This window comes from Chiloscyllium plagiosum, unplaced genomic scaffold (assembly GCF_037043375.1).
Source record: "Chiloscyllium plagiosum isolate Xiang-an unplaced genomic scaffold, Cpla_swu_hap1 HiC_scaffold_19, whole genome shotgun sequence".
Classification (NCBI taxonomy): Eukaryota; Metazoa; Chordata; class Chondrichthyes; order Orectolobiformes; family Hemiscylliidae; genus Chiloscyllium; species Chiloscyllium plagiosum.
In genome coordinates, this window is record NW_028270157.1 from 65,535,863 (window position 1) to 65,558,550 (window position 22,688).

A 22,688-nucleotide genomic window follows, 5' to 3' on the forward strand; every position below is an offset into this window, starting at 1 on the left:
GTTCTTTTTCAGAAAAAAGGAGGAGGCAGGCAGGTGCTGATGTATGTAAGTGTTACCCTTGACCCAACAGAAGACAGACACCCACCATGTACAAGACATGCAGCAGGGGTAGCAATAATTCTCCAAAAGGTAGCACATATAGTCATGGGCCATTCACTAACGGTACTGACGACACACAGTATAGTGGCCTATGTGACCTCAACAGCCTTCACAATGACGTCACTGTGGCAAACCAGGTTAGAGAAAATCTTGAATGCACCACATATAACTTTCACACACGAAGGAATCAACATGGCTGACTACATGGGAGAAGGAGAACCACACATGTGTGAGGAAAGGGTACAGAGAGACGTCAAAGTTAGGGCAGACTTACAGGCAATTCCACTGGTAGACCCAGAAGAAGTGCTGATCACAGATGGTTGCTGTTACAGACATCCAACTGAAGGACTTAAAGCAGCCTATGCAGTGGTGCGACAGACAAGTGAGGGATTTGAGGAAGAGTTGATAGGAAAAGTGACAGGCAAAGAATCAGCCCAGTTGGCTGAACTACAGGCAATGATAGCTGCATTAGAATGGTCAGAGGGAAAAAGGGTGAACATCTACACTGACTCTGCATATGTGGCAGGGGCTATACAGGTAGAACTCAGTCAATGGATCAGAGCAGGATTCTTAACAGCAGCAAAAACCCCAATTAAACATGAAAAAGATATGAAAAGATTAGCGGAGGGCCTGATGAAACCTGCAGAAGTGGCGGTGGTCAAGTGTAGAGGACATGATAAAGCAGATACAGTAGTAGCGAAGGGTAATCAGGAAGCAGACTCAACAGCAAAGAAAGCAACAGGGTATATAGCACAGTATATAATGGTGCAAACAGAGAGAACAGTGTATGACCTGCTGGTCACCTGCGATGCAAATATGTTAATAAATGAGCAGCAGAAAGCCTCTCCTCATGAACTGACAGTATGGAGAGAGAGAGGGGCCACAGAGTCAGAAGGGATTTGGAGGTCACCGGACGGTAGACCAGTGTTACCTCCAGGTTTGATGGCTTCCATGCTCCAGGAAGCTCATGGGTTGACACACTGTGAAAAAACACAGATGCAGAGGTATCTGACACATTGGAGGCATCCGTTCTTGCTAGCAATGATTGAAAATTACATCAGAGAATGTAGAACATGTACAGAATACAATGTGAGAGCAACAGTGAAACCACACAAGGGAAAATTCCCTCTCCCAAGAATGCCAGGTCAGGAAATAGTGCTTGACTACACTGACATGATAGAGAGAGTAAATGGATACCGGTACCTTTTGGTAGCAGTGGATGCATACACTGGTTGGCCAGAAGCGATACCTGCGAAAAAGGAAGACGCAAAAACAGTGATCAAATTTTTGATAAACCAATACATTCCAATGCATGGGTTTCCAAAGAGAGTCAGGTCGGATAATGGCACACATTTCAAGAATAAAGACCTGTGAGAAGTTGAAGCAGCTTTAGGACTGAAACATGCGTTTGGAACAGTGTACCATCCTCAGTCACAGGGAAAAGTGGAAAGAATAAATCAGTCCATAAAAGGAAAAATGGGAAAAGTCTGTGCACAAACAAAGTTAAGCTGGGTAGATGCCCTACCCTTAGCTTTAATGTCCATTAGAAGCTCAGTAAACTCTATCACAGGGTTTACCCCGTACGAGCTAACAACAGGGCAGCAGTTCCCGGGACCGGGAGCTGGAATACAGATGTTAGAGGGAGGAGGAGCCTCTCTAAGGTACAAACCTTACTATGACCAACTAACAGCTTTGGTGTCAGCTTTCTCCAAACAGGTTGGATCGGCAAAGGGGGAGCTACTGAGCCAGGCGCCATCTACCACAGACTGGGTCTTGCTGAAAGTGATCAAACGGAAGTGGTCGGAGCCAAGGTGGACAGGACCTTATACGGTGGTGGAAAGGACATCTCATGCGGTCAGACTACAGGGGAAAGGAGAAAGCTGGTACCATTGGAGCCAGTGTGTAGCCACGGAACAGCCAACGAGAACTCTAGAACAAATAAGAACAGAAAAAGAGTAGAAGGGTCTTAAACTTTTAACTTTTGCAGGAAGAGGGTTCTGGAAAAAGGGGGTGAGGTTCTAAAGATCTCCAAGGAAAGGTTTTTCTGGAGAGCATAAGTGAGCACAGGACTGGAACACAAGAAGATTTTGTTTAAAACATATAGGAAAGTTGTGTAAAGGACATAATGTTCATCTCTGTAAGGAGCCCACACTACCCTAGGCTGTTGTGGTTGGGAGTTTTTGCTATTATTTCATGTATAAGTGTTATGCCGCTGTTAATAGGGGTATCAACCACGAGGGACAAACACACAGGCGAGGGAGAAAGTCCCAGGAACAAAAGATCAACAGGACAAGAGGCGGACAAATGTTTACGGGAGGTGGGGAGCGGGTACACATCAGACATGATAAAAAGCGTGGTACAACATACCAGTTTGACTTATGCAAAGTAATTGACTGTGGCCAAGATACAGGGAGCTGGAGGAGGTATGATGTATATCTTTGCATCTACGCCATTTACTATGACCCATGCCCGTCGTGGGATCATGTATTAACATGGACTGGGGTACGATGGACACCCAAGAAGTCGTCACCCTTGGATAATAGATGGAAAGTTCGAGATCATGTGAGCCTGACTAAGGGGCAACTCGATCATTCCTCAGAGCTAAAAAAAATCCACTCTTGTTAACCCTGACAAGATTCGACATTAACCCTGGTCCCAAAGAGGTACAGATTTACTGTGGGATTGATAACAGAAGCTTTTATTTTGTAATAAGTGTAGATCAATCAGGAGTGGATACCATGGGACTAGTGAAGGTATCCTTAGTGGACCCTCCTACGAACCAGCCACAAACCGAAAACACAACAAGTATGGAGGTAGAACCAAGTTCAGGAGTCGTGGTAATAGACCACAACAACCTCACGAGAAGGGACATTATTAAATTAGCCACCGGGTACGGGGATAAGAACCTATGGCTGGACTGGATGACAGCGACCGCAACCTCAATGAATATGAGTAATTGCGTTGCGTGTTCCTCAGCCCGGCCAACCTTATTTACTACCCCACCCCATTGTTCCCTAATATAGACCCAGCAGGATTTCACTGCATGATGGCACTCACCATGCAGGCGGATCCTCCAAATTGTACCACCTTAAGTGCCATTTTCCCACCTGTAAAGAATTACATGTTACCTCCAGTGTTTACCCCAAGGGCCAACAATTACACTTGTTTCGCTCGAAGTTCAAATACAATCTTGGGAGACATGTCCGCTGACTGGTGTCAGGACACGATTGATGTAACCGGCTGGCAGAATGCTAGCACAATGGTTTGGGCCAGAGCTGATCTTTTTTGGAGATAGAACACTGTATGTTAGTCTACCTCCAGATTGGTCTGGAACATGTGCAATGGTCAGGCTAGGGTTACCCTTATTCCTCTTAGGAGAACGGCAGCAGGGAATAAATCCGCATGCACGAAAACGCAGGGATTTGTTTGATGTCACTTCTGGCTCAACCACTTACATAGATGCAATAGTTGTTCCCTGCGGTGTACCTGATGAATATAAATTGGCAGACCAGGTAGCAGCAGGATTTGAGAATCTCCCAATTATCGGTGTTCTATTCCCAGTCACGCCGAATAAAAACGTCGACCGAATTAACTATGTCCATTACAATGTACTCAGGCTAGCCAATAGAACTAGAGACGTGGTGGCAGGACTCTCTGAACAACTGGCAGAAACCTCATTGATGACAGTACAAAATAGAATGGCCTTAGATATGCTGTTAGCAGAAAAGGGGGGAGTGTGCTCTATGTTCGGAGATCAATGTTGTACGTTCATCCCCAACAATACAGCACCTGATGGCTCGGTAACCAGAGCCCTGGAAGGACTAGGAACCTTGTCTGAAGAAATGCACGAACATTCAGGTATTGACAACCCTCCAGGAGGCATTTTCGACTCATGGTTTGGGAAATGGAAAGGATTGATTGTGTCTGTGTTTATGTCCCTCGTTGGTATGATGACTGCGTTAGTGTTGTGTGGATGTTGTTGTATCCCCTGTATTAGATCTCTGTTGAACAGGGTAATCATCACAGCAATTGAAGGGAAGGCTCCCCCGCCCTACCAGATGTCACAGATGGAGTCGGAAACCATGGCTCTGGCAGGAAGTAAAGACTATGCATCGGAGAGTGAATGTGATGTATAAAACTGGTTTGTTGGTCTCATTTTCATGAGAGCAAAAGGGGGACTTGTAAATATATGGCTTAGTGTGAGGCATTCAGAAGCCTTTAATAATATATTTGTTTCGCGCGCAAGAGGAGGTCACGTGGAGACTGTTTCGCGGGCAGAAGGAGGTCACATGGGGTCAGACATCCGGGAACGCGAGAAGGCTGAGAATGGAGTCAGATCAACAGCCAATCAGAAGACAATCCCACCTCAGTGATTGCATGACGTTCTGTACTGTATAAAAGACTGGGTCAGGGACAGGAATAGGTCGGACTCCGTGAACTGACCACACTTTGCTGTTTGTCAGGGACGGGAAGACCTAGACCCAGAGCTCTGTATACTTTATCCACTTCCTGCTAAAATAAACTAAGAGTTTGAGACCGAATATCTTCTCCTATTGCTTCACTGAAAGAACACAAAGGACTCGGCTCACACAGAGAGGAAAGTAAGCTGGTAGATTGAGCCCAAGTCCAACACAACCCAAAGAAACCCAAACATATAAATAGAAAGTGTAAATCGTCAGCAATGCTTCGTCCGGAGGCTCACTGAAGATATTACCTAGTATGGTGATGAAATGTCTGAACATGAACCTTCCAGCTCAGTGAGCAAACCTACAGGGTCCTGAGGCAAACAACTTTTTCACACAGAGGATGGTATGTGTTTGGAATTAGCTGCCAGTGGAAGTAGCAGGGAGGAACAATTACAATATTTAAAAAGCATTTGGACAGGTATATGAATAAAAAGGTTGACAGAGATATGGTCCAAATGCAGGCAAATGGGACGAGTTCAGTTGAGGAAAACTGGTCAGCATGGAGGGGTTGGGCCAAAGGGCCTGTTTCTGCGCTGTATGACTGACTCTGCTACAATTACTAGACAAGGTGCCGCTGAAGTAGGGTGACTCTACAGCAGATTGTATTGTCACATTTCTTACCTTTGTGTCTTTGTATGTTATGATCTGCTGTACTACATGCAAAACAAAACTTCTTAGATTAGATTCCCTACAGTGTGGAAACAGGCCCTTTGGCTCAACAAGTCCACACCGACCGTCCAAAGAGTAACTCACCCAGACCCGTTTCCCTCTGACTAATGCATCTAGTGCTATGGGCAATTTAGCATGGCCATGTACTACTTGTACATGTGACCATGATAAATCAAATCAAATACTAGCCAGTGATGCCCAAATGCCACGGGTAAGTAAGTTCTATAACCCAGTTATTTAGAAACTAACCAAGTATGTCATAAGTCAAAAATGCAAATTCTGAAAATCATAACATTTATCAGATAGCTTTCGTCACACTGGGATTTGATTATTGAACTGCATAGGGCTTTTATGACCCAACTTCCAGCAGAGGGTCATTGGCTTATTGCTCAAAGGGCAGTTAGGAGTCAACTACAGTGCTGTGGGTCACATGTCGGCCAGACCAGGTAATGATGGCAGATTTCCTTCCTTAAAGCACATTAGTGAACCAGATGGGTTTTCCTGACAATGGATTGACGATGGTCATCGTTGCACTCTTAATTCCATACTTTTTTAAAAATTGCACTCAAATTCCACCACCTGCCATTGTGGGACTTGAACCCAGGTCCCAACCAAGTTTTATGTTCCATAATATCTTTGCCATCCCTAGATTCCCTTCTCGAGGTCAGCACAGATCTGGAGGCACGTGGGTCATGTCCCAGAGACCTGACTCGGCAGACTTCGGGAATCCCTCCTAGTTGAAGGGAGGGTAGTTTTGTGGAGGAGGTAGATTGCCTGTTGCTGGGAGTTATTAATATTAATAGGGCCCAGTGACGCGCCGTGATGAATCGAGCTCCGTCGCTTCTCACTGGCGGGTCGTATCCGGCAGATGGAGTATTTCCTGCAATTGACAGCGGGCTCAAACGGAACGCCCCTTGAGCGTTTCCCTCTGCCACAACTTGGCCAGGGAAAGCACCCCTCCCTCCAGCCAACTCACTCACTGCCAGCGGCAAGGCGAATGGGAGCTGCGACCGGGAGAAGCGTCTGAAATTTGGAGATATGACAGAAAGCCCGCAGGAACCCGGCCTCAACACAGGAAACGAAGCCGAGAGTCGGGAACAAGGGGAGAAGGCGGAGGGAGCCCAGCTCAACCTGCTGGAGACGTGCGCCGTCTGCAAGCTCAATTTCCAAAGTCGAGATCCCAAGCTGCTGCCATGTCTGCACTCCTTCTGCAAGAAGTGTCTGCCCGAGCCCCTCAGGCACTTAGTGCTGCCGGGCGCAGCCGCCGCGGGCAGTCTGACAGATTCCTCCCCTCCACAGCATCAGCAGAGTGAGTATATTGGCCAGGGAGGGATCTCGCCCCTCTTCTCACACTGGGATCTTGCGTAACGCACGGATTCGTTCGCTCTAGTGCAAACACACACACACACACACACACACAGAGTAGGCCGAGTGTAGAAGCCTTTGTCAGTCTGGGTGCCCCTCTCAACCCAGACACCTACTGAATGATTGATGTACCTTTTATATATTCTAACTTTTCTGTTGCTTATGGATAAGTATTTCAGAGCCTGCTGCCTAACCATATCCAGGCTATTACAGTGATCGCAGGGAAACGGTGTTCAGTTAGTAGAATGTGATTTGTTTTCTAATACTTGGGCGCTGTGGTGAATATATACTGACTTTTTAAAAAATCCACTGCCGTTAGTAGGCCAGTTCGGGTTGTGAATTCAAACGGCTACATTGTAGTTTCATTGAATATAATTGCAGCGTAATATTTTAACCGCGTCCTTTTACAATCTTGTATAAACACCATCTATGAGAGTTAAGTCTTTTTTTTGCAACGTCAGTCTGGCAATGGGACTCGATCTCTCCGCCCCCCGTACTTTGGGTTTTACCTCCAGTGAAGGGGTCCAATTCATTCGCTTTTTGCCTCCAGCTGGCATTTTCAGTTCAAGTTCATAAACGAGACTTGCTGAAATTTTTGAACAAAAGGTCTCTTTCTATTTGGCATTCAAAAATCAAACATCTAATCCGACCCGCTGATAACAAAGAGGGTCTTTGTGAGGCCGACCGATCTCCCAGGTGAAGTACTGGAGAAACCGGGGTATCTGAATCGCGCTCCTCTTAATTTACTTAAGATGGGCCTATTTTAAAGTCTTTCAGTTGTCACAATTAGTTTAAACAATATAATCTTTCGAAAAGTTTATCTTCTAAATCCGTGCTTCACTCTGCTGGGGAGCTACGTGTAGTATTGCAGTTAGCTCACGCTAACCTCAATGCAGTAACACAAATCATTCCACATCCGAGAAAAGTGGCACACACCATTTGATCCAACAACCCGGGACTAAAACCAATTTGCACCACCTTTAATGCTTAGGAAGTGAAGCCTAAATGCACTGGGGACGACCAGTTTCTCTAATAATTTGTGGAAGTGTTTTAAACGGTGGTCGAAATAGCAAGATGGTCTCAAAGAGAAAGGGAAAGGTCCCTGAAACTGACAAGCCAGAATTATTTCCATTCGGGCCCGATTCACTGGCAGTGGTGGATAAGTTGTTGCCAAGTAATGTTTTGGTATTCAGCGTGTATATATAATGTTGATAAAGTTTAATAGTCCCTGGGGAGTAGTTACATTGTAGCAGTTCTTTGCTGCATTGTATTGGAGGTGCTGATTAGTTACCTCTCTCGTTGCTTAGCCACAATGTAACAAGCAGCGAGGAACGTACCGCTTCCGCCCAACACGCAGGGGTGTGCACAACTCCCTGACCAGAGCTGCTCCCTTTTTCTGTGTTTTTTTTTATTTAAAAAAACAAACTGTGAAATGATTGCTGGGCATGGCAGTTGGAGAATGCGCCTCGCTGGCGCCAAACTGACAGGCAGGGCTTTAAGGTGGCGTTTCCCTCTAAACCTCCGCCCCCATGGGGAAGCTCCGAGTGGTAGAGGCAGCTGAGTCACTACGGGCGGTTGGAACCGGTCAAGGGCGGCTGGAACCGGTCAGAACCGGATTGAAGTGGTTTCTTGGCAACTCAATGGGAATTAATTGTAGTGGGGCTGTCTTAGGCAGGGCTAGCTGAATTGCAGGAAGGCTAAAGGGCTGAACTGATAAATTAAATCCACCCTGTCCACTTCCCCAGGACAACAACATCTTGGTCTATTTGTAGCTTTAAGTAAATAAATAGAATAGGAAACACCTACATTTCAAGGGGCTTTCACCTAGGAGCACTGTATGGCTAGTGAGAGTTTCCACTGATGGGCTGCACTCTCCTCAGAGACCAGTCATTTAAGGGTCGTGCACTCCACTCTGGAGGGATTTCTAGCCACATAAATGACTTAATTCGTTTCTTATTCGTGGGGTCACATGTAAAAGTGCCCAATAATCTTTCAAGGGCATTGATCTCTGGACTAGATTTTTAGAAACCAAAGTGTTGCTGCTTATCTAGGGTATCAACAGAAAATGCTGGATGCACACATAAGGACAGGGAGCATTTGGAGAGAGGAAAAACAATTCCTATTTTGTTGACTTCTTTGTCAGAAGCAGTTACAGTAGATCTGTAACAAGGTATCATCTGGCAGAGGAGATGGAATGACAAATGCATAGTGTAAGCCAAAGTAATATGATTTTGCTGTTCCCATTTGTCACTACCAATAGCCACTGTCTGAAAATTGGGGCAGAGGTTACCAAACTGGTCGAACGCTTGAGCTGGTTTAAAAACTTGCCTTTCTTGTAGATTTGCTTGTATGTGATTTTTGTTTTTAAAAAAAAAAGGCACAATGCTTTGCTTATGCCTTCCCTGGTGTGAGAGGCCTATCAACTGAGCTTCTGGCAACATGTAAATCTGTAAGTATCCTTGTGCAAACTGTGAAACATTGAATTGAATTAGCTTAATTGTCACATACTCAAATGAGTCCAGTGAAAAGTTTACAAGTCGCCACTTGTGGCTCCGCCTTGGGTGCTAACGTACCTGGGTACAGATTCTTCAGTACAACTTCTGAGGAAAAACAAATGGAAAAATAAAGAAGTCAGTCCAACATTACAGATCGTGGGAATAAATGAGAAAGTAGAGAAATAAGTTTAAGAACAACAGTCCTTCCAACCTTTGGCAGCATAACATTTCAAAGAAGTCTGACTAGCACATGTAACAAATGGATAGCTACTATAACTACAGCAAATAATCCATGTTGGGTGGCATCTCGCCTCCAGTCTGCTCTGCGCCTTGACTCCAGACCATTCCGGGCTTGCTGTTGAGGTTGGGAGACTGCTCTGGAATCACGTTGAGGCTGGAAGTCCACATTGGGCTAAGAGACCACATCAAGCTGAGAGGGCTGCACACTGCCAGCTGAGAGGTGTGGGTCAGGATTTGGCCTGCTCTGTTACATTGGAGACCCACAGTAGAAACTCAGAACAGAGAGGAGGCCCCCATCCTGGAATCGAAGACCTGCAGGTCCTGTTTTTGGGAGCTTGACTTCCATGTTTTGTACACTTTTCCTTAAGAAAGGAAAGTGCCTTTTCTTGATAGATACTGGCTTGGAAATATGTGGTGGCCCCCAAGGCAAAGGGAGCTGTCTGTCCGAGATCCAGCAATTTGTTTCATGTTACCAGCTACAATTGGAAAAGCCCAGTATTAACAAGATGATGCTTCAAACTGCCTGGTGTGCTTACTGTGCAAACTCAACATCACCAATCCTCCACGCTCCAGAAAACCTGGAAAATATTATGGATCAGGTAATTAGAATCGCTACAGTGTGGAAACAGGTCTTTTGGCCCAACAAGTCCACACTGACCCTCCGAGGAGTAACCCACCCAGACCCATTCCCCTACCCTATATTTACCCCTGACTGATGCACCTGACCTACACATTGCTTAACACTATGAACAATTTAGTATGGCCAATTCACCTAACCTGCACATTTTTGGATTGTGGGAGGAAACTGGAGCACCCAGAGGAAGCCCATATAGACACAGGGAGAATGTGCAAACTCCACACAAACGGTCACCCAAGGCTGGAATTGAACCAGAGTCCCTGATGTGTGAGGCAGCAGTGTTAACCACTGTGCTGCAAGGAAGGTGCTGCGGTGATGAAGGTTCATTACTGAAGTCCTGTCGTAATGCTGTTGGTAAGGAGCTTTTAAATCCATCAATCAACACTTAAAGAACTGGCTGGCTGTCCAAATGTCAATCCTCTACAGGTTACCATTAATTCCTTGATAGCACTGTGGTCTCTTTCTCGGTGGTTCTGATGTTCCACAATTTTTTTTAAAATTCAGATTAAGCTGCTGTTCTCAACTTTGTTTTGCATATTTCTGACATCAGAATGGGATCTATTACAGTAATTAGTTTTGAGACTTTGTTGCTCTTGCATTTTTTTTTCCACAGATTACTTGCTGTAGTTACAGTAGCTATCACTGGTTACCTGATCTCGTCAGACTTATTTTGAATGTTGCCACAGGTGGCTGAGTTGCTGACTTGTTTCTGAATTAGGTGACTTTTTTAAAAGAACTTCCTTGGGGACTTGAGTGTAACATTTTGTGTGACATTCCTATGTGTTTCAGTACTGCACTGTCAGCTGTGCATTTCCTTTGGATGAGGCCTTTTTTTTTAAAAAGGCATTGCATAGTCCTTTGGCTACTGATAAGGTTCTAGTCTATTCCGATTGGTTAGAATGTGAAACTTGCTACCACAAGGAGTCATTGAGGTGAATAGCATAGATGTACCTAAAGAGGCAGCTGGATAAGTTTGTGTGTGTGAGAGAGAGAGAGAGAGAGAAAGGATCAGTGGATTTGTTGACTCACATCAGTGAAGAGGAGGAAGTTCACGGAGTATAAACATAAGTGTGGATCATAGAATAATCTTTTTGTGCTGTAAATAACTTCATAATATTTTCTTACCCCAAAGAATGGGGGAGTTCTCCCCAGTTTCCTGAATAATATTGTTACTGAACCAATTGATAAAATGAGCTGCCAGAGGATGTGGTGGAGGCTGGTACAATTGCAACATTTAAGAGGCATTTGGATGGGTATATGAATAGGAAGGGTTTGGAGGGGTGCTGGCAGGTGGGACTAGATTGGGTTGCGATATCTGGCTGGCATGGACGGATTGGACTGAAGGGTCTGTTTCCATGCTGTACATCTCTATGACTCTAATTGACACTAACTGATTGCATAGCAATCTCTCGCAAACGACAAAACTTGGCTCTCTCCATTCCTATCTCATGACAATGGTTGATTTCAAAAGTACCTCACTGGCTATTAAGTACTTTGGAAAGTCCTGGAGTGGTGAAAGTTGCTATATGAATGTAAGTCTTCCTACAATAAACTCTGTTCCAAGCTAATTTTTGTGGCATTGCAATGGCTAGTCTCCCACATCCTTCCTTCATCTGTTCTTAGCTATCCACCTTGTCACTCAACAAAGGACATTATTGAACTGTTTAGTCATGGTAGTTCAGCCTGTTTAAGGGAAGACCAGTGGTACATTGGAGAAATCTGAGTGGGGGAAGTGTGGTTTAATTAGCTTCCTCCCATGAGACCTAGGGTACAATGTAAATGTGGCTATTAACGACATCCACTGGAGATGAAGTAGTCCAATTAGACAGATACATTTAATGAGTGGAGGGATTTCTGCAGCAGAACTGCTTTGCAAGTGCACTAATATTATGGAGATAGAGGGGAAACAGTTCTTCCAGCAATGGCCGCTTTCCCATGGCTTAAAAATGAGGCCTGCAGGATCAGTTATGATCCCCGATGGAAAGATGGGTGGTAGGTGGGTTATGTGGAAGTTGATTCAACAGCATGTTCAAAAGGATAAATATTTGAGAAGGAATACGTTCCTAGGTTAACAGGAAAAAGAGCAGGAAGTGGCAATAATTGGTTAGCTCTTTCAAAGAACTAAAACAGTAGAATGAGTTTACTCTCCCTCTGGTTCTGTAAGGGTTTATGGAAGCATTTGAAGTGACATGGTCAAAATCATCCAACAAGAAGTCCTTCCTTGCTGTACGCTTCTGCCTTGTGACAGCATACATTTTGAAGGCGTGTTGCTTTAAGAAATCCAAAGTCGTGTGAGCATTGCTTGTTCTGTGAAAGGGATCTGTGTATTACAAGTAAGAGTCCAATGTTGAATGCATGAAAGTTACAGGTCAGCCTTTCTCAATAGGAATCAGAAAATTGAACAAAGTCAAAGGGAGATAGCGCTTGTTTTGGTTCCGTGATGTCACTTCTACTGTTGTTTCTACATCTTCCATTGGGCAGCACAACGTGAAGAACAACAATCTATATACTCTCCCAGTCTGGCCACAGTTTTGTTTTTGATTACATTTTTGTCTTCAAATTTTTCTGTAACTTTGTACCTTGTGCTCTCATCTTTTTCTTTGAAATATCTACAATCTTCTGTGCATCCCTGATTTCAGAGGTTGGCACTAATCAGTCCGCTAGTGGCAGCCATACTTTTGCATGCATGATCCTGGAATTCCCTCCCAAAGTCGCTCCTTAAAACTCAACTCTTTGACCAGGTATTTGGTAATCACTGAATATCCTGCTTTGTTGGATAGATGTCTGTTTGCAAAAGCCCCTCTGAAGCACTTTGGTCAGTTGACTACATTGAACATGCCACGTAAACACAAGACACTGGGCTCACTCCAAGTCAGGCTGTGTTCTGATTTTCAGGTATGTGAAATGAGAGATATCATACCTCTGTCTCAAAAAAAAGTCTATTAGATTGCACCATTGATCAAATAGTTCATATCACTTTCAAAAGTATATTGAGTTTCACATACTAAGTGGCCTCTATCTCTGAAATCCGGATTGCAATTTAGCCCAGTCTCTTGGGTTAAGAATGTTTGTCTGAATCCTGGCTGCAGGGGTCCTTGCTAAAACTAGTTTGGGCAGCTTTGTTCCAGTAGCTGCCAAGCATAGGCTCGCATCACAAATTTCAGTTCGATGACTTAGGCCTGTCCAAATGGTATTGCCAAAGGATGGTTGATACGTGGTGTGGATAAAATATCTTTCATACCACAGTAAATGGTGTTCTTGAGATTAAATTTAGAAGTACATTTTTTTTAACATTGAGGGCAGGGAAGGAATAGCTTATTGTATATCTGACTTGACCCAGAAATGCTTGATAATACAAGTTGTGGATCAGATTGCTTGGGAGACATTTTGGAATCTGTACTGATTCATTCAAAAGCAAGTAGATTCTGTTCAGGAAGTGAGGCTGAAGGCTGCAGTAAGGGAGTAATTTGAGACGATGTGGTAAATTTAACATGCTTGGGACAAACTGGTGACTTTGGACAAATAGTTCCCAAAGATTTACACTGCTTGGGTTTTCTCTCATGCTTGTCTGGGTCTGTTCCAGGTGAATTGATAGAGATTGATCACTGGGCAACAATCCATTAATGTTGCGTCATGCAACTAAGAGAAGTAAACTAACTGATAAACAAGAAAATTGTTCCTTTTTTGTTACAGCTTGTCTGAACTGGCAAATGTTCTGTTCTGCAGCACTTAGTTCCTATGCTTTTGAAGTTGTATAATTTGACAAAGCAAGAGTTTGAATCAGTGATATTCTGCAGACTGAATTGTCCAAGTCGATTATGTTCAGGCACTTCTTGAGAGAGGGATGTTAGCCCGGGCATTGGATGAGTCTGGGCGGGAGCTTCCTGACCTCCAGCTATTGGGTAGGAAGCTGGGGACTGGGCAAACTGAATTGCTTGGAGATGTTGGGGTGACTTCCCAGAGACTGGATGCAAGCTGGGTTAGTTGGCTGCTGATTTGTCGTGTGTGTGTGTGTGTCCCCTGTGAAAGCCCGATGATGTGCGGAGGTGGTGTTGCACGTGCCACTTGTGCTGGGGAACCTTAAACGTTGTTGTGTCTGTCGACACACAGCAGAACGCTGCAACACTGTTTCCAGGCGCAGGGTACCTCATCCAATGGTCTTGGTCCAAAAACATCCCCCATCACCATCACAAAAAAAATAGATGATCGAGTCATTATTGCTGTTCGTGGGAACATGCTGTGTGTAAATTGTCAGTGACTACGTTCTTCATTAACTGTAAAGAGCTTGGAGATGTCTGGTCACGACTGGTTCTATTGAAGTTCTGTTGGCACGAGGAGTGGCAGATAGAGTTTAAGCTCAAATGTGAGATGTTGCATTTTGGTCAGGAAAACCAGGGCAGGACTTGTGGTCGGGCCCTGGGGACTGTTGCTGAACAAAGTGACCTAGGGAGGGAAGTGCATAGTTGAAAGTGGAGTTGCAGGTAGACAGGTGGTGTTTGGCATGCTTGCCTTCATTGGGCAGTGCATTGAGTTGGGATGTCATATTGCAGCTGTACAGGACATTGGTTAGGCCACTTTTAGAACACTGCATGCAATTCTGGTCTCCCTTCTATAGGAAGGATGTTGTTTAAACTTGAGGTTCAGAAAAGGTTGACAAAGATGTTGCCAGGGTTGGAGGGTTTAAGCTGTAGGGAGCGGCTGAGTAGGCTGTTGGGCCTGCTTTAAGCTGTCAGCTACCCATTCACTGGATTCTTTCCTAACTCATTCTTTGACTGTGAAGAAGCTATGTCACGAAAGGGTGGAACCATGTTGTTTGGATTTTGAAGTTTCTGACCAGCTGTTTCCAATTATTTCCATGACCTTTGACCGGTTGTTGGGATTCCAAGTTGCCTCCATATATTTATATATATTTTTCTCTTTGATGTATTTCTTTGTCTTTATAGGCAATGGTTGGCTAAAGAAAATGGCAGTTGAAACTGGTACAAACATTGGATGAGAGATGACCAGGAGTAACTCAATAGGAAGGATCTTTGTACTATGTGAAATTCCAGAATTGTGCACAAAGTTCACAAGGATTTTTTGAGGAAATTTTTCCCCCAAAACAAAACAACAGCATTAATTGAAAACTGTTGACGTCACCATAGAACCTCCACCTCTATAACCCCTGGCTATTGGTGACACAGTCCAGAACAATCTTTCTTAATTCCCATCCCTTACCTACCTTTTTAATTTGACTTCACAGTGAGGGGATTTGAGTATGGGAGCAAGGACATCTTGCTGAAATTGTACAAGGTCTTGGTGAGACCACACCTGGAGTAATGTGTGCAGTTTTGGTCACATTCTGAGGAAGGGCGTTCTAGCTATAGAAAGTGCAATAAAAGTTTCCCAGACTGATCCTGGGATGGTAGGATTGACTGATGTAAGAAAGACTAGGTCAGTTAGAACTATATTTGCTGGAGTTCAGAAGAATGAAGGAAGATCTCATAGAAACTGATAAAATTCTAACAGGGCTAGACATGGTAAAAGGTGTTGCTGATGATTGGGGAGCACAGAACCAGTGGTCACAGTTAAAGGATGTGGGAGGTAGGCCATTTAGGATTGCGATGAAAAAACTACTTCACCAACAGAGCAGTGAGCATGTGGGATTCTCTGCCTCAAAGTGGCAAAGCCAGAACATTGAATGTTTCCATGAAGGATTTTGATATAGTTCCTAAGGCGAAAGGGTTCTAGGGGTATGGGGAGAAAGTGTGGACAGGATACTGAGTTGAATGATCAGCCATGATCACGTTGAATGGCAGAGCAGGCTTGAAGGGCTGAATGGCCTATACCTCTTCTTTTTTTTTGGAAGTGCTCCAAATTAATTTGGTTTGGCAGGGTAGGTTAAGCTTGTTTTTGTTTCACTTTGAGATTTCCAAACCCAAGAATGTCAATATGAGTCATTAAGTCCAGAAAGGAATTTGTGAGAAACCCCTTTACCTAGGGAATGGTTAGAATACCAGATTACTGTATAAAGTTAAGATAGATAATAAATTCATTTAAGATGAAGCTTGAGTTCTAAATTGAAAAACAAATAAAAAGATCTGCAAATCAGTTTAGTTGGGAGGGGATGTATTGCCACACAGGCTGGCAGAGACGATTTGGACTGACCGCCTCTTTCTATGTAATAAATTCTTTGTACCATAAATGGCAGTGATGACTTGCTGCAGTATAGAAAGTGACTGAAATTATTTATGGATATGCACAGCTCCCCTTTAGTTTGAAATATGACCTGCTATACTGTCATTTGAGCTAGCTTCTGTATTTCACCTGTAAGGAAGGTAATGGGTCAGAAGTGATCTGGCAGGGAATACAATGTACTGTCTCCTCATGTAAAGTCAGTTGGAATGATGATGGGGCAATTTAAGGAACAAAAGATATGACTTGAGGAGGTGTGAATGACAGGACAGCAACCTTGTGAAGGTTAACTAGAATAACTAATGAAACAAAAATGACCAGTGCAAAACGCTGAACAAAATTGAAGCAGAGGTAATGATCTCAACTTGTAGAACTGCAAAGTGCCCAGTCAAACCATGCGGTGATATTTGTTTCTTTAATGTAGGTTAATTCAAACTGCCTTGTCACTTCGAAGAAACCAAACCTTTTATTTGGAATACGAGATAGAGATGGAAGTAGTCGTGATATCATCCTAGGAACAGGAATAAGCCCCTCAAATCTGTCCAATCGTTCAAATGAGGTTTTGTCTGTGTGCCTAACTTGATATACCTGCCTCTGGCTCATATCTCCTTAATACCTTTGCTTAATAATAACTTATCTATCTCAGATTTACAAAAATAATACCTCCCTGAAGTTTGGTGTGATTATGACCCTCAATTTAATTACCTGATGATTTGATTGTTGTTTGTTTTTCTTCTGATACCATCATGTTGCATCTCACGTGAATGTCACAATGAGACACAGCCATTAGCTCTCAGGAAGCAGAGAGTAGGTATAAGTGGGTCATTTTTAGGTAGGCAAGCTGTGGAGTACTAGAAGGATTGGTGTGGGGCCCTCAACTATTTAAAGTCCCCTATGAACAACCCGGATGAAGGGTCTGAACATATGCTTGTGCAAAGATATGTGGGAAACTTAAGTTGAGAAGGGCATGAAGAGTTTATTATGGAACTTGGGCAGAGTGAATAGGCAAAAAAATTAGTCGATGAAGGATACAATTAAGAAAATGTGAACTTATGCGTTTTTGGGAAGGATAAAAGCAGCAAGATCCCAAAGTGTGTTATACAGAGGGATCTGTGTAGCCTGGTATCTAAATCTCCAGAGTTAGTATTCGGTTTGAGTGAATGATTTGGGTAGGTAAATGGAACATTGTTTATTGCAAGGGTTATTGAACATGGCAAAACTTCTGTGATGCTAAATTGGGTTATTGGTGAGGCATCAGCAGGTGTACTGTGTGCAATTATGGTCGTCTTACTTGAGAAACAACATAATTGCATTAGAAGCAGTTCAAAGAAGGGTAATTCTGCTGATTTCTGGGTTTGAGGAGTTGTCTTGGGATGGAAGTTTGGATCCATTTGAGCTTTGAACAATGAGGGGCAACCTTGTAGAAGGTGCTGAGAGGACCTGACAGAGTGGGCACTGAAGGCGCATTTTTCCCTTCTAAGACTAGGGGGTACAATTTAACAGTAGAGTTGAGGTCACAGTTAGACTGGCCGGGATTTTATCAAATGGTGGAGCAGGCTTGAAGACCGAACGGTCTCCTAATTAATATTTGTATGAGTTAGAAATACGTAAGTGCGTCTGCCATAAACTGCCTGTTAAAGTGTCATCATATCATGTGGAAGCTGGAAGTTAGAAAGTACAAACTGATTATATTGCTACTATTCAAGAGGTCAAGTGAAATCTGCGGGGCGGGGGCAGAGAGAGAGCGACAAACAGCCAATGTTTCAGATGGAAAATGTCAGACAGCTGCTAAGCAAATGTAAAGCTAGGGAAAAGATAGGAGTGGGTGCAGTGGACTGGTGTGATGAATGTTCATGGTATGTTATTGTTTAGGAGGTTGGCTTGCAAACTGAACTGCATAATTTTACATCTGATTTTGTATGTTGTGAAGATACTAAGGCTTTAAGAGGTGTATTTGATCTTGGTTTCTTTTTCAATGAAGAAAGATTGAGACAGAGATGTAAGTGGTCTGCTTCAAAGCTCAAAGTAAACAGCTTGAGGCCTTAGGTTTTTTTTTTCTAAATTTGGAACGATAGAAGCTGCCTGAATCGGTGGGATCAAGCTCCCAAAGAACCCAGATTTTTAGTTTTAGTTTTTCAGTTACGGTTGCTTGGGTCTTGAAGCTGTGTTTGGAAGTTGCAGTACATCTCTACCTGGTGCTCTCCTGAGTTTTGTTCTTCATGCTTTTTCCTCCGAGACTGGAAACTTGCATATGAATTTGCCTTTTGCCAAGGCTGTATTTATGGGATGTGACTTTATTGGAATAAGTTAAAAAATCACACAACACCAGGTTATAGTCCAACATGTTTATTTGGAAGTACAAGCTTTTGGAGCACTGCTCTTTTAGCTACCTGATGAAGGAGCAGTGCTCTGACAGCTTGTACTTCCAAATAAACATATTGGACTATAACCTGGTGTTGTGATTTTTAACTTTGTCCACCCTAGTCCAACACTGGCACCTCCACTTTATTGGAACAGTTACTGTTTAGTAGTTTTCCAATAGAGTTCGATTATTCCAATTTCTTCTTACTTTGACAGTAGTATATGAATAAATTGTTTTGCTTAATGTTGAACAATTTGACCAATCAAGTTGCATCTGGAATGCAATGCCTAGCACTTGTATTTAAAATGAGAAAAAGCTATATGCCCTTAACATATTTTTGAGGGCGTTTGGTGTGGTCTGTAACAATGTCTACTTTGTGTGTGGTGTCTGCTAAGATAGGGAGACACAAGTGCCCTGGTGTTTTCCTGCTCCCCATAATTCTCTATCTTTCTCAACTTCTAATATGTTTCCTTTTAAGTTGGTCTTTGCTGTGGGAAGAAGCTGAGGCAAAGTCTGCCCGCTTCAGCTGTCTTCTAGGAAAAAACATTTTGCAAAATCAATTGCCATAGTTCAGTGTTTATTTGGCTCAGGATAGATTCAACTTTTTCACGCAGAGGGTGGTGCGTGTATGGAATGAGCTGCCAGAGGAAGTGTGGAAGCTGGAACAATTACAGCATCTAAAAGGCATCTGGATGTGTATATAATATGGAGGGTTTAGAGGGATATGGGCCAGGTGCTAGCAAATGGGATTAGATTAGGTGAGGATATCTAGTCAGCATGGATGAAATGGGCGGAGGAGTCTGTTTTTATGTACATCTCTATAACTCTAATTCATTCAGAGGACGTGGGCACTGTTGGCTAGACCAGTGAATATTCACCACCTTCTCTAGGGCAATTTAAAATCTAAACTGCCTTGGTGAACCACAACAATCCATGTTAAGCATTCCCAAGGTGCTGTTAAGGTTGGAGGATTGTGACCAATGACCGTGATGGAACTGTCATCTATTTCCAGTTCAGGTTGGCGTGTGGCTTGGAGGGGAACTTGCTGCTAGTGGTGTTCGCATGTATCTGCTGCCCTTGTCCTTTGTGTTGGTTGTGGTCACAGGTTAGAAGGTGCGGTGTAAGGAGCCTTGAGGATTTACTGAGCATCTGGAAAATAGTAAATGCTACTGCTATTGGCTGTCCAGTGGTGAAGGGAATAAATGCAGTAAGTGGGAGCCAGCGAAATTGTTTTTTTTTGTTGCTGAGCTGCACTCATTCAGTGCAGCTTGTGCCTTTTATAAATGGTAGACAGAATTGGGTGAGTTACTCTCTGCAGAATTCCCATTTTTCTTCGTGCTCTTATAGTCACTGTTTATGTGGCTGATTCAGTTCTGCTTTTAGTTTGTGATAACCATCTGAATGAAAGTGGTTAATTCAGCAATGGTAATACCATTGAATTTTAAGGAGCATTGATTGTGTTCTTATCTTGATTCAGATTATCTTTGCCTGTCATTTACGTGGCGTGAATTTTCATAAAATCCCGACAGTGCAGATAAAAGCCATTTGGCTCATTGAGTTTGCACCGCCCTTCTGAAGACTATAGCATCCAGACCCAGTCCCATAACCCCATATGGAGTTTTTTTTTTAAACCTAACCTGCACACCTCTGGACACTACATGGGCAGTTTAGTATGGCCAATCCACCTAACCCCCATGTCTTTGGACTGTGGGAGGGAATTCGCGCAGGCAAGGGAGAACATGCAAACAGTGTTTCAACAGATTCACAAACTTCTTCCCTGCTGTTTTCAGACTTATGAACGGACCTCTCATATGAGAGTTGATCTTTTTCTGCACCTTCTCTGTAGCTGTCACACTATATTCTGTTCTATTACCCTGATTTGCATATGTAAGTTATGATTGGTCTGTATAGCGCACATAGTACTACTTTTCAGTGTGTCTCAGTACGTGTGACAATAATAAACCGAATCAGAATCGAACCATCCAAGGCAGGAATTGAACCCAGGTTCCTGGTGCTGTGAAGCAGTGCTGCTAACCCCTGTTGCTTGCCAGTTGTGAGCCCAAACTTGGATGTTGTCCGGGCCTTGCTGCATTTGGACGGGGACTGCTTCAGTCACAAATCGTGCTGAACGTTGTTCCATCATCAGGGAACAGATGGGGTGTGACATTGTTGGAGGGAAGATCATTGAAGCAGCTTAAAATGTCTGGTCTTGGGAGATTACTCTGAAGAATTCCTCCATAGATGTCCTGGGGTTGGGATGATTGACCTCCAATCACAACTCCTCAGCGTGTTTTCCAATTCCCATTGACTTCAGTTTTGCTACAGGTCTTTGCTGTTTCTGATCAAATTCTGTTTTGATGTCTGTAGCAGGTAACCTTGTTTTCCTTAAGCCTTCACAGCCTCTGGGCTCTATTGAGTTTAATCACTTCAGACTATAATCTTTGTTCTCTAATTTGTTTGCCCACTTGCTATGTGTTTTTCTTCTAGCAGAGCTGACTCATGCTGCTATTATCACCTGGTAGAGACCTGTATTATCTCTCCATAAATATGTCCACTCCTTTTTTACCTTTTCTCTGGCAAGTGATCGCTAATCACATTTGCCCTCTAAACTTGCACTGATCTTCCCTCTTGCCTTACATCTTGTGGGCGGCACGGTGGCCCAGTGGTTAGCACTGCTGCCTCACAGCGCCTGTAGACCCGGGTTCAATTCCCGACTCAGGCGACTGACTGTGTGGAGTTTGCACGTTCTCCCCGTGTCTGCGTGGGTTTCCTCCGGGTGCTCCGGTTTCCTCCCACAGTCCAAAGATGTGCGGGTCAGGTGAATTGGCCATGCTAAATTGCCCGTAGTGTTAGGTTTAAGGGGTAAATGTAGGGGTATGGGTGGGTGGCGCTTCGGCGGGTCGGTGTGGACTTGTTGGGCCGAAGGGCCTGTTTCCACACTGTAAGTAATCTAATCTAAGTAATCTAATCTAATCTAATCTTTCTCTTTACCACCTTTGTACTCTAGAAACTCATTTTTCAACTACTGCCTTCCATTCCAAAGTGTAACATTTGGTTTTTCTGTCTCTGCTGTACAGATGATGCCAGAACTGCTGAATTCCTCTAGCCCCCTGCTTTTCGTTCTGATTTCCACTGTATTTTTGATTTGGAGAATGGGAGCTGACTGTTTAACATCAGAGTCACCAGTTTGTGGCCTTGCTAATCAGGGGAATGGAACACAAATAGTGGTGCTATGTCCTTTTTATGTAGTCTGGACTGTTGGTGGGATTAAAATTCACCAAAACATGTTTCTGCATGTTGGTTGGCTTATAGTTCACCTTCCCACTATTGCTTATCTACCTTCTTGGTGAAATTGCTGCATTTAGTTGCAAGTTACAAATAAGGATTGCTCCATGTTATAAAGATATAAGAGACTTGAGGGTCAGTGATATCAAGCTCAGTAACTGAAGGCAGTATGGAATTTATCACATCTGTGCTCAGTTGAAACACTCAACAGAAACAACTATTTGTTTGCCTTGTTTCCTAGGAAACATGTTCTTTGTTGCTACTTGCATCAAAACCACACAGATGAAGCAAGTCATGAAGGAATGAGCCTTATGTTTAAGTAGGATCTGCAGTGTCAGCTGAGAGTGAGGTGGGCACACGTTCAATGGTGGGAATGGAATTGTCTTCAGGAGCTGATTCAATGTTCACAGGGCTAAAGATTGGTGGGGGAGGGTGGTGGAACTAGCTAATTTACCTTTGTATTGAAGTTTCATAGATGCAAGAGTCTGAATGTTTACAATACTTCAGCTAAGGCTTCACCAGTGCTTTAGAAAGATTTGAATGTCTTCCTTGTTGTTTTACTATGCACCTCTGCTTATAAAGGCATATTCTTTATAAGAATCTCCTCCATTTGGATTTCTTGAACTTGATTGAAGATTTTTTTTCCTGTATGTAAACCCCTCTATTCCCTTTAGAAATGGTACCATTTAATTTGTGTTAGCTTTCCTTCCAAAAAGTGCTCATGTTTTGTGTGAGGGCATGAGGGGAAAAATGTCTTAGTCTATAATCGTGAGGAATATTACTGGTGAACAAAGCATGATATCTGTTCCAATTTCATCTCACATCTTTTGAAATTTAATTGGTGTGGTAAAGTGGCATGTTTTAACACTTCTTTTTTCTTGCCTTCCCTCTTGAAC

The 22,688-nt window shown here is 43.4% G+C and overlaps 1 protein-coding gene across 2 annotated transcripts in view; it reads left to right on the plus strand.

Annotated features, from left to right (window-relative positions):
• The first annotated feature begins 6,144 nt into the window (after positions 1-6,144).
• The window catches only part of LOC122559487 (E3 ubiquitin-protein ligase TRIM33-like), a 110,957-nt gene continuing 94,413 nt past the window's right edge, over positions 6,145-22,688 (plus strand). Inside the window, exon 1 of one of the 2 annotated variants that reach the window (XM_043708986.2) lies at positions 6,145-6,543. In XM_043708986.2, the coding sequence (XP_043564921.2) occupies positions 6,273-6,543 (271 nt within the window). In that variant the 5' untranslated portion in view covers positions 6,145-6,272. The remainder of the gene's footprint in view (positions 6,544-22,688) is intronic. The other variant, XM_043708989.2, reaches the window with a different exon arrangement.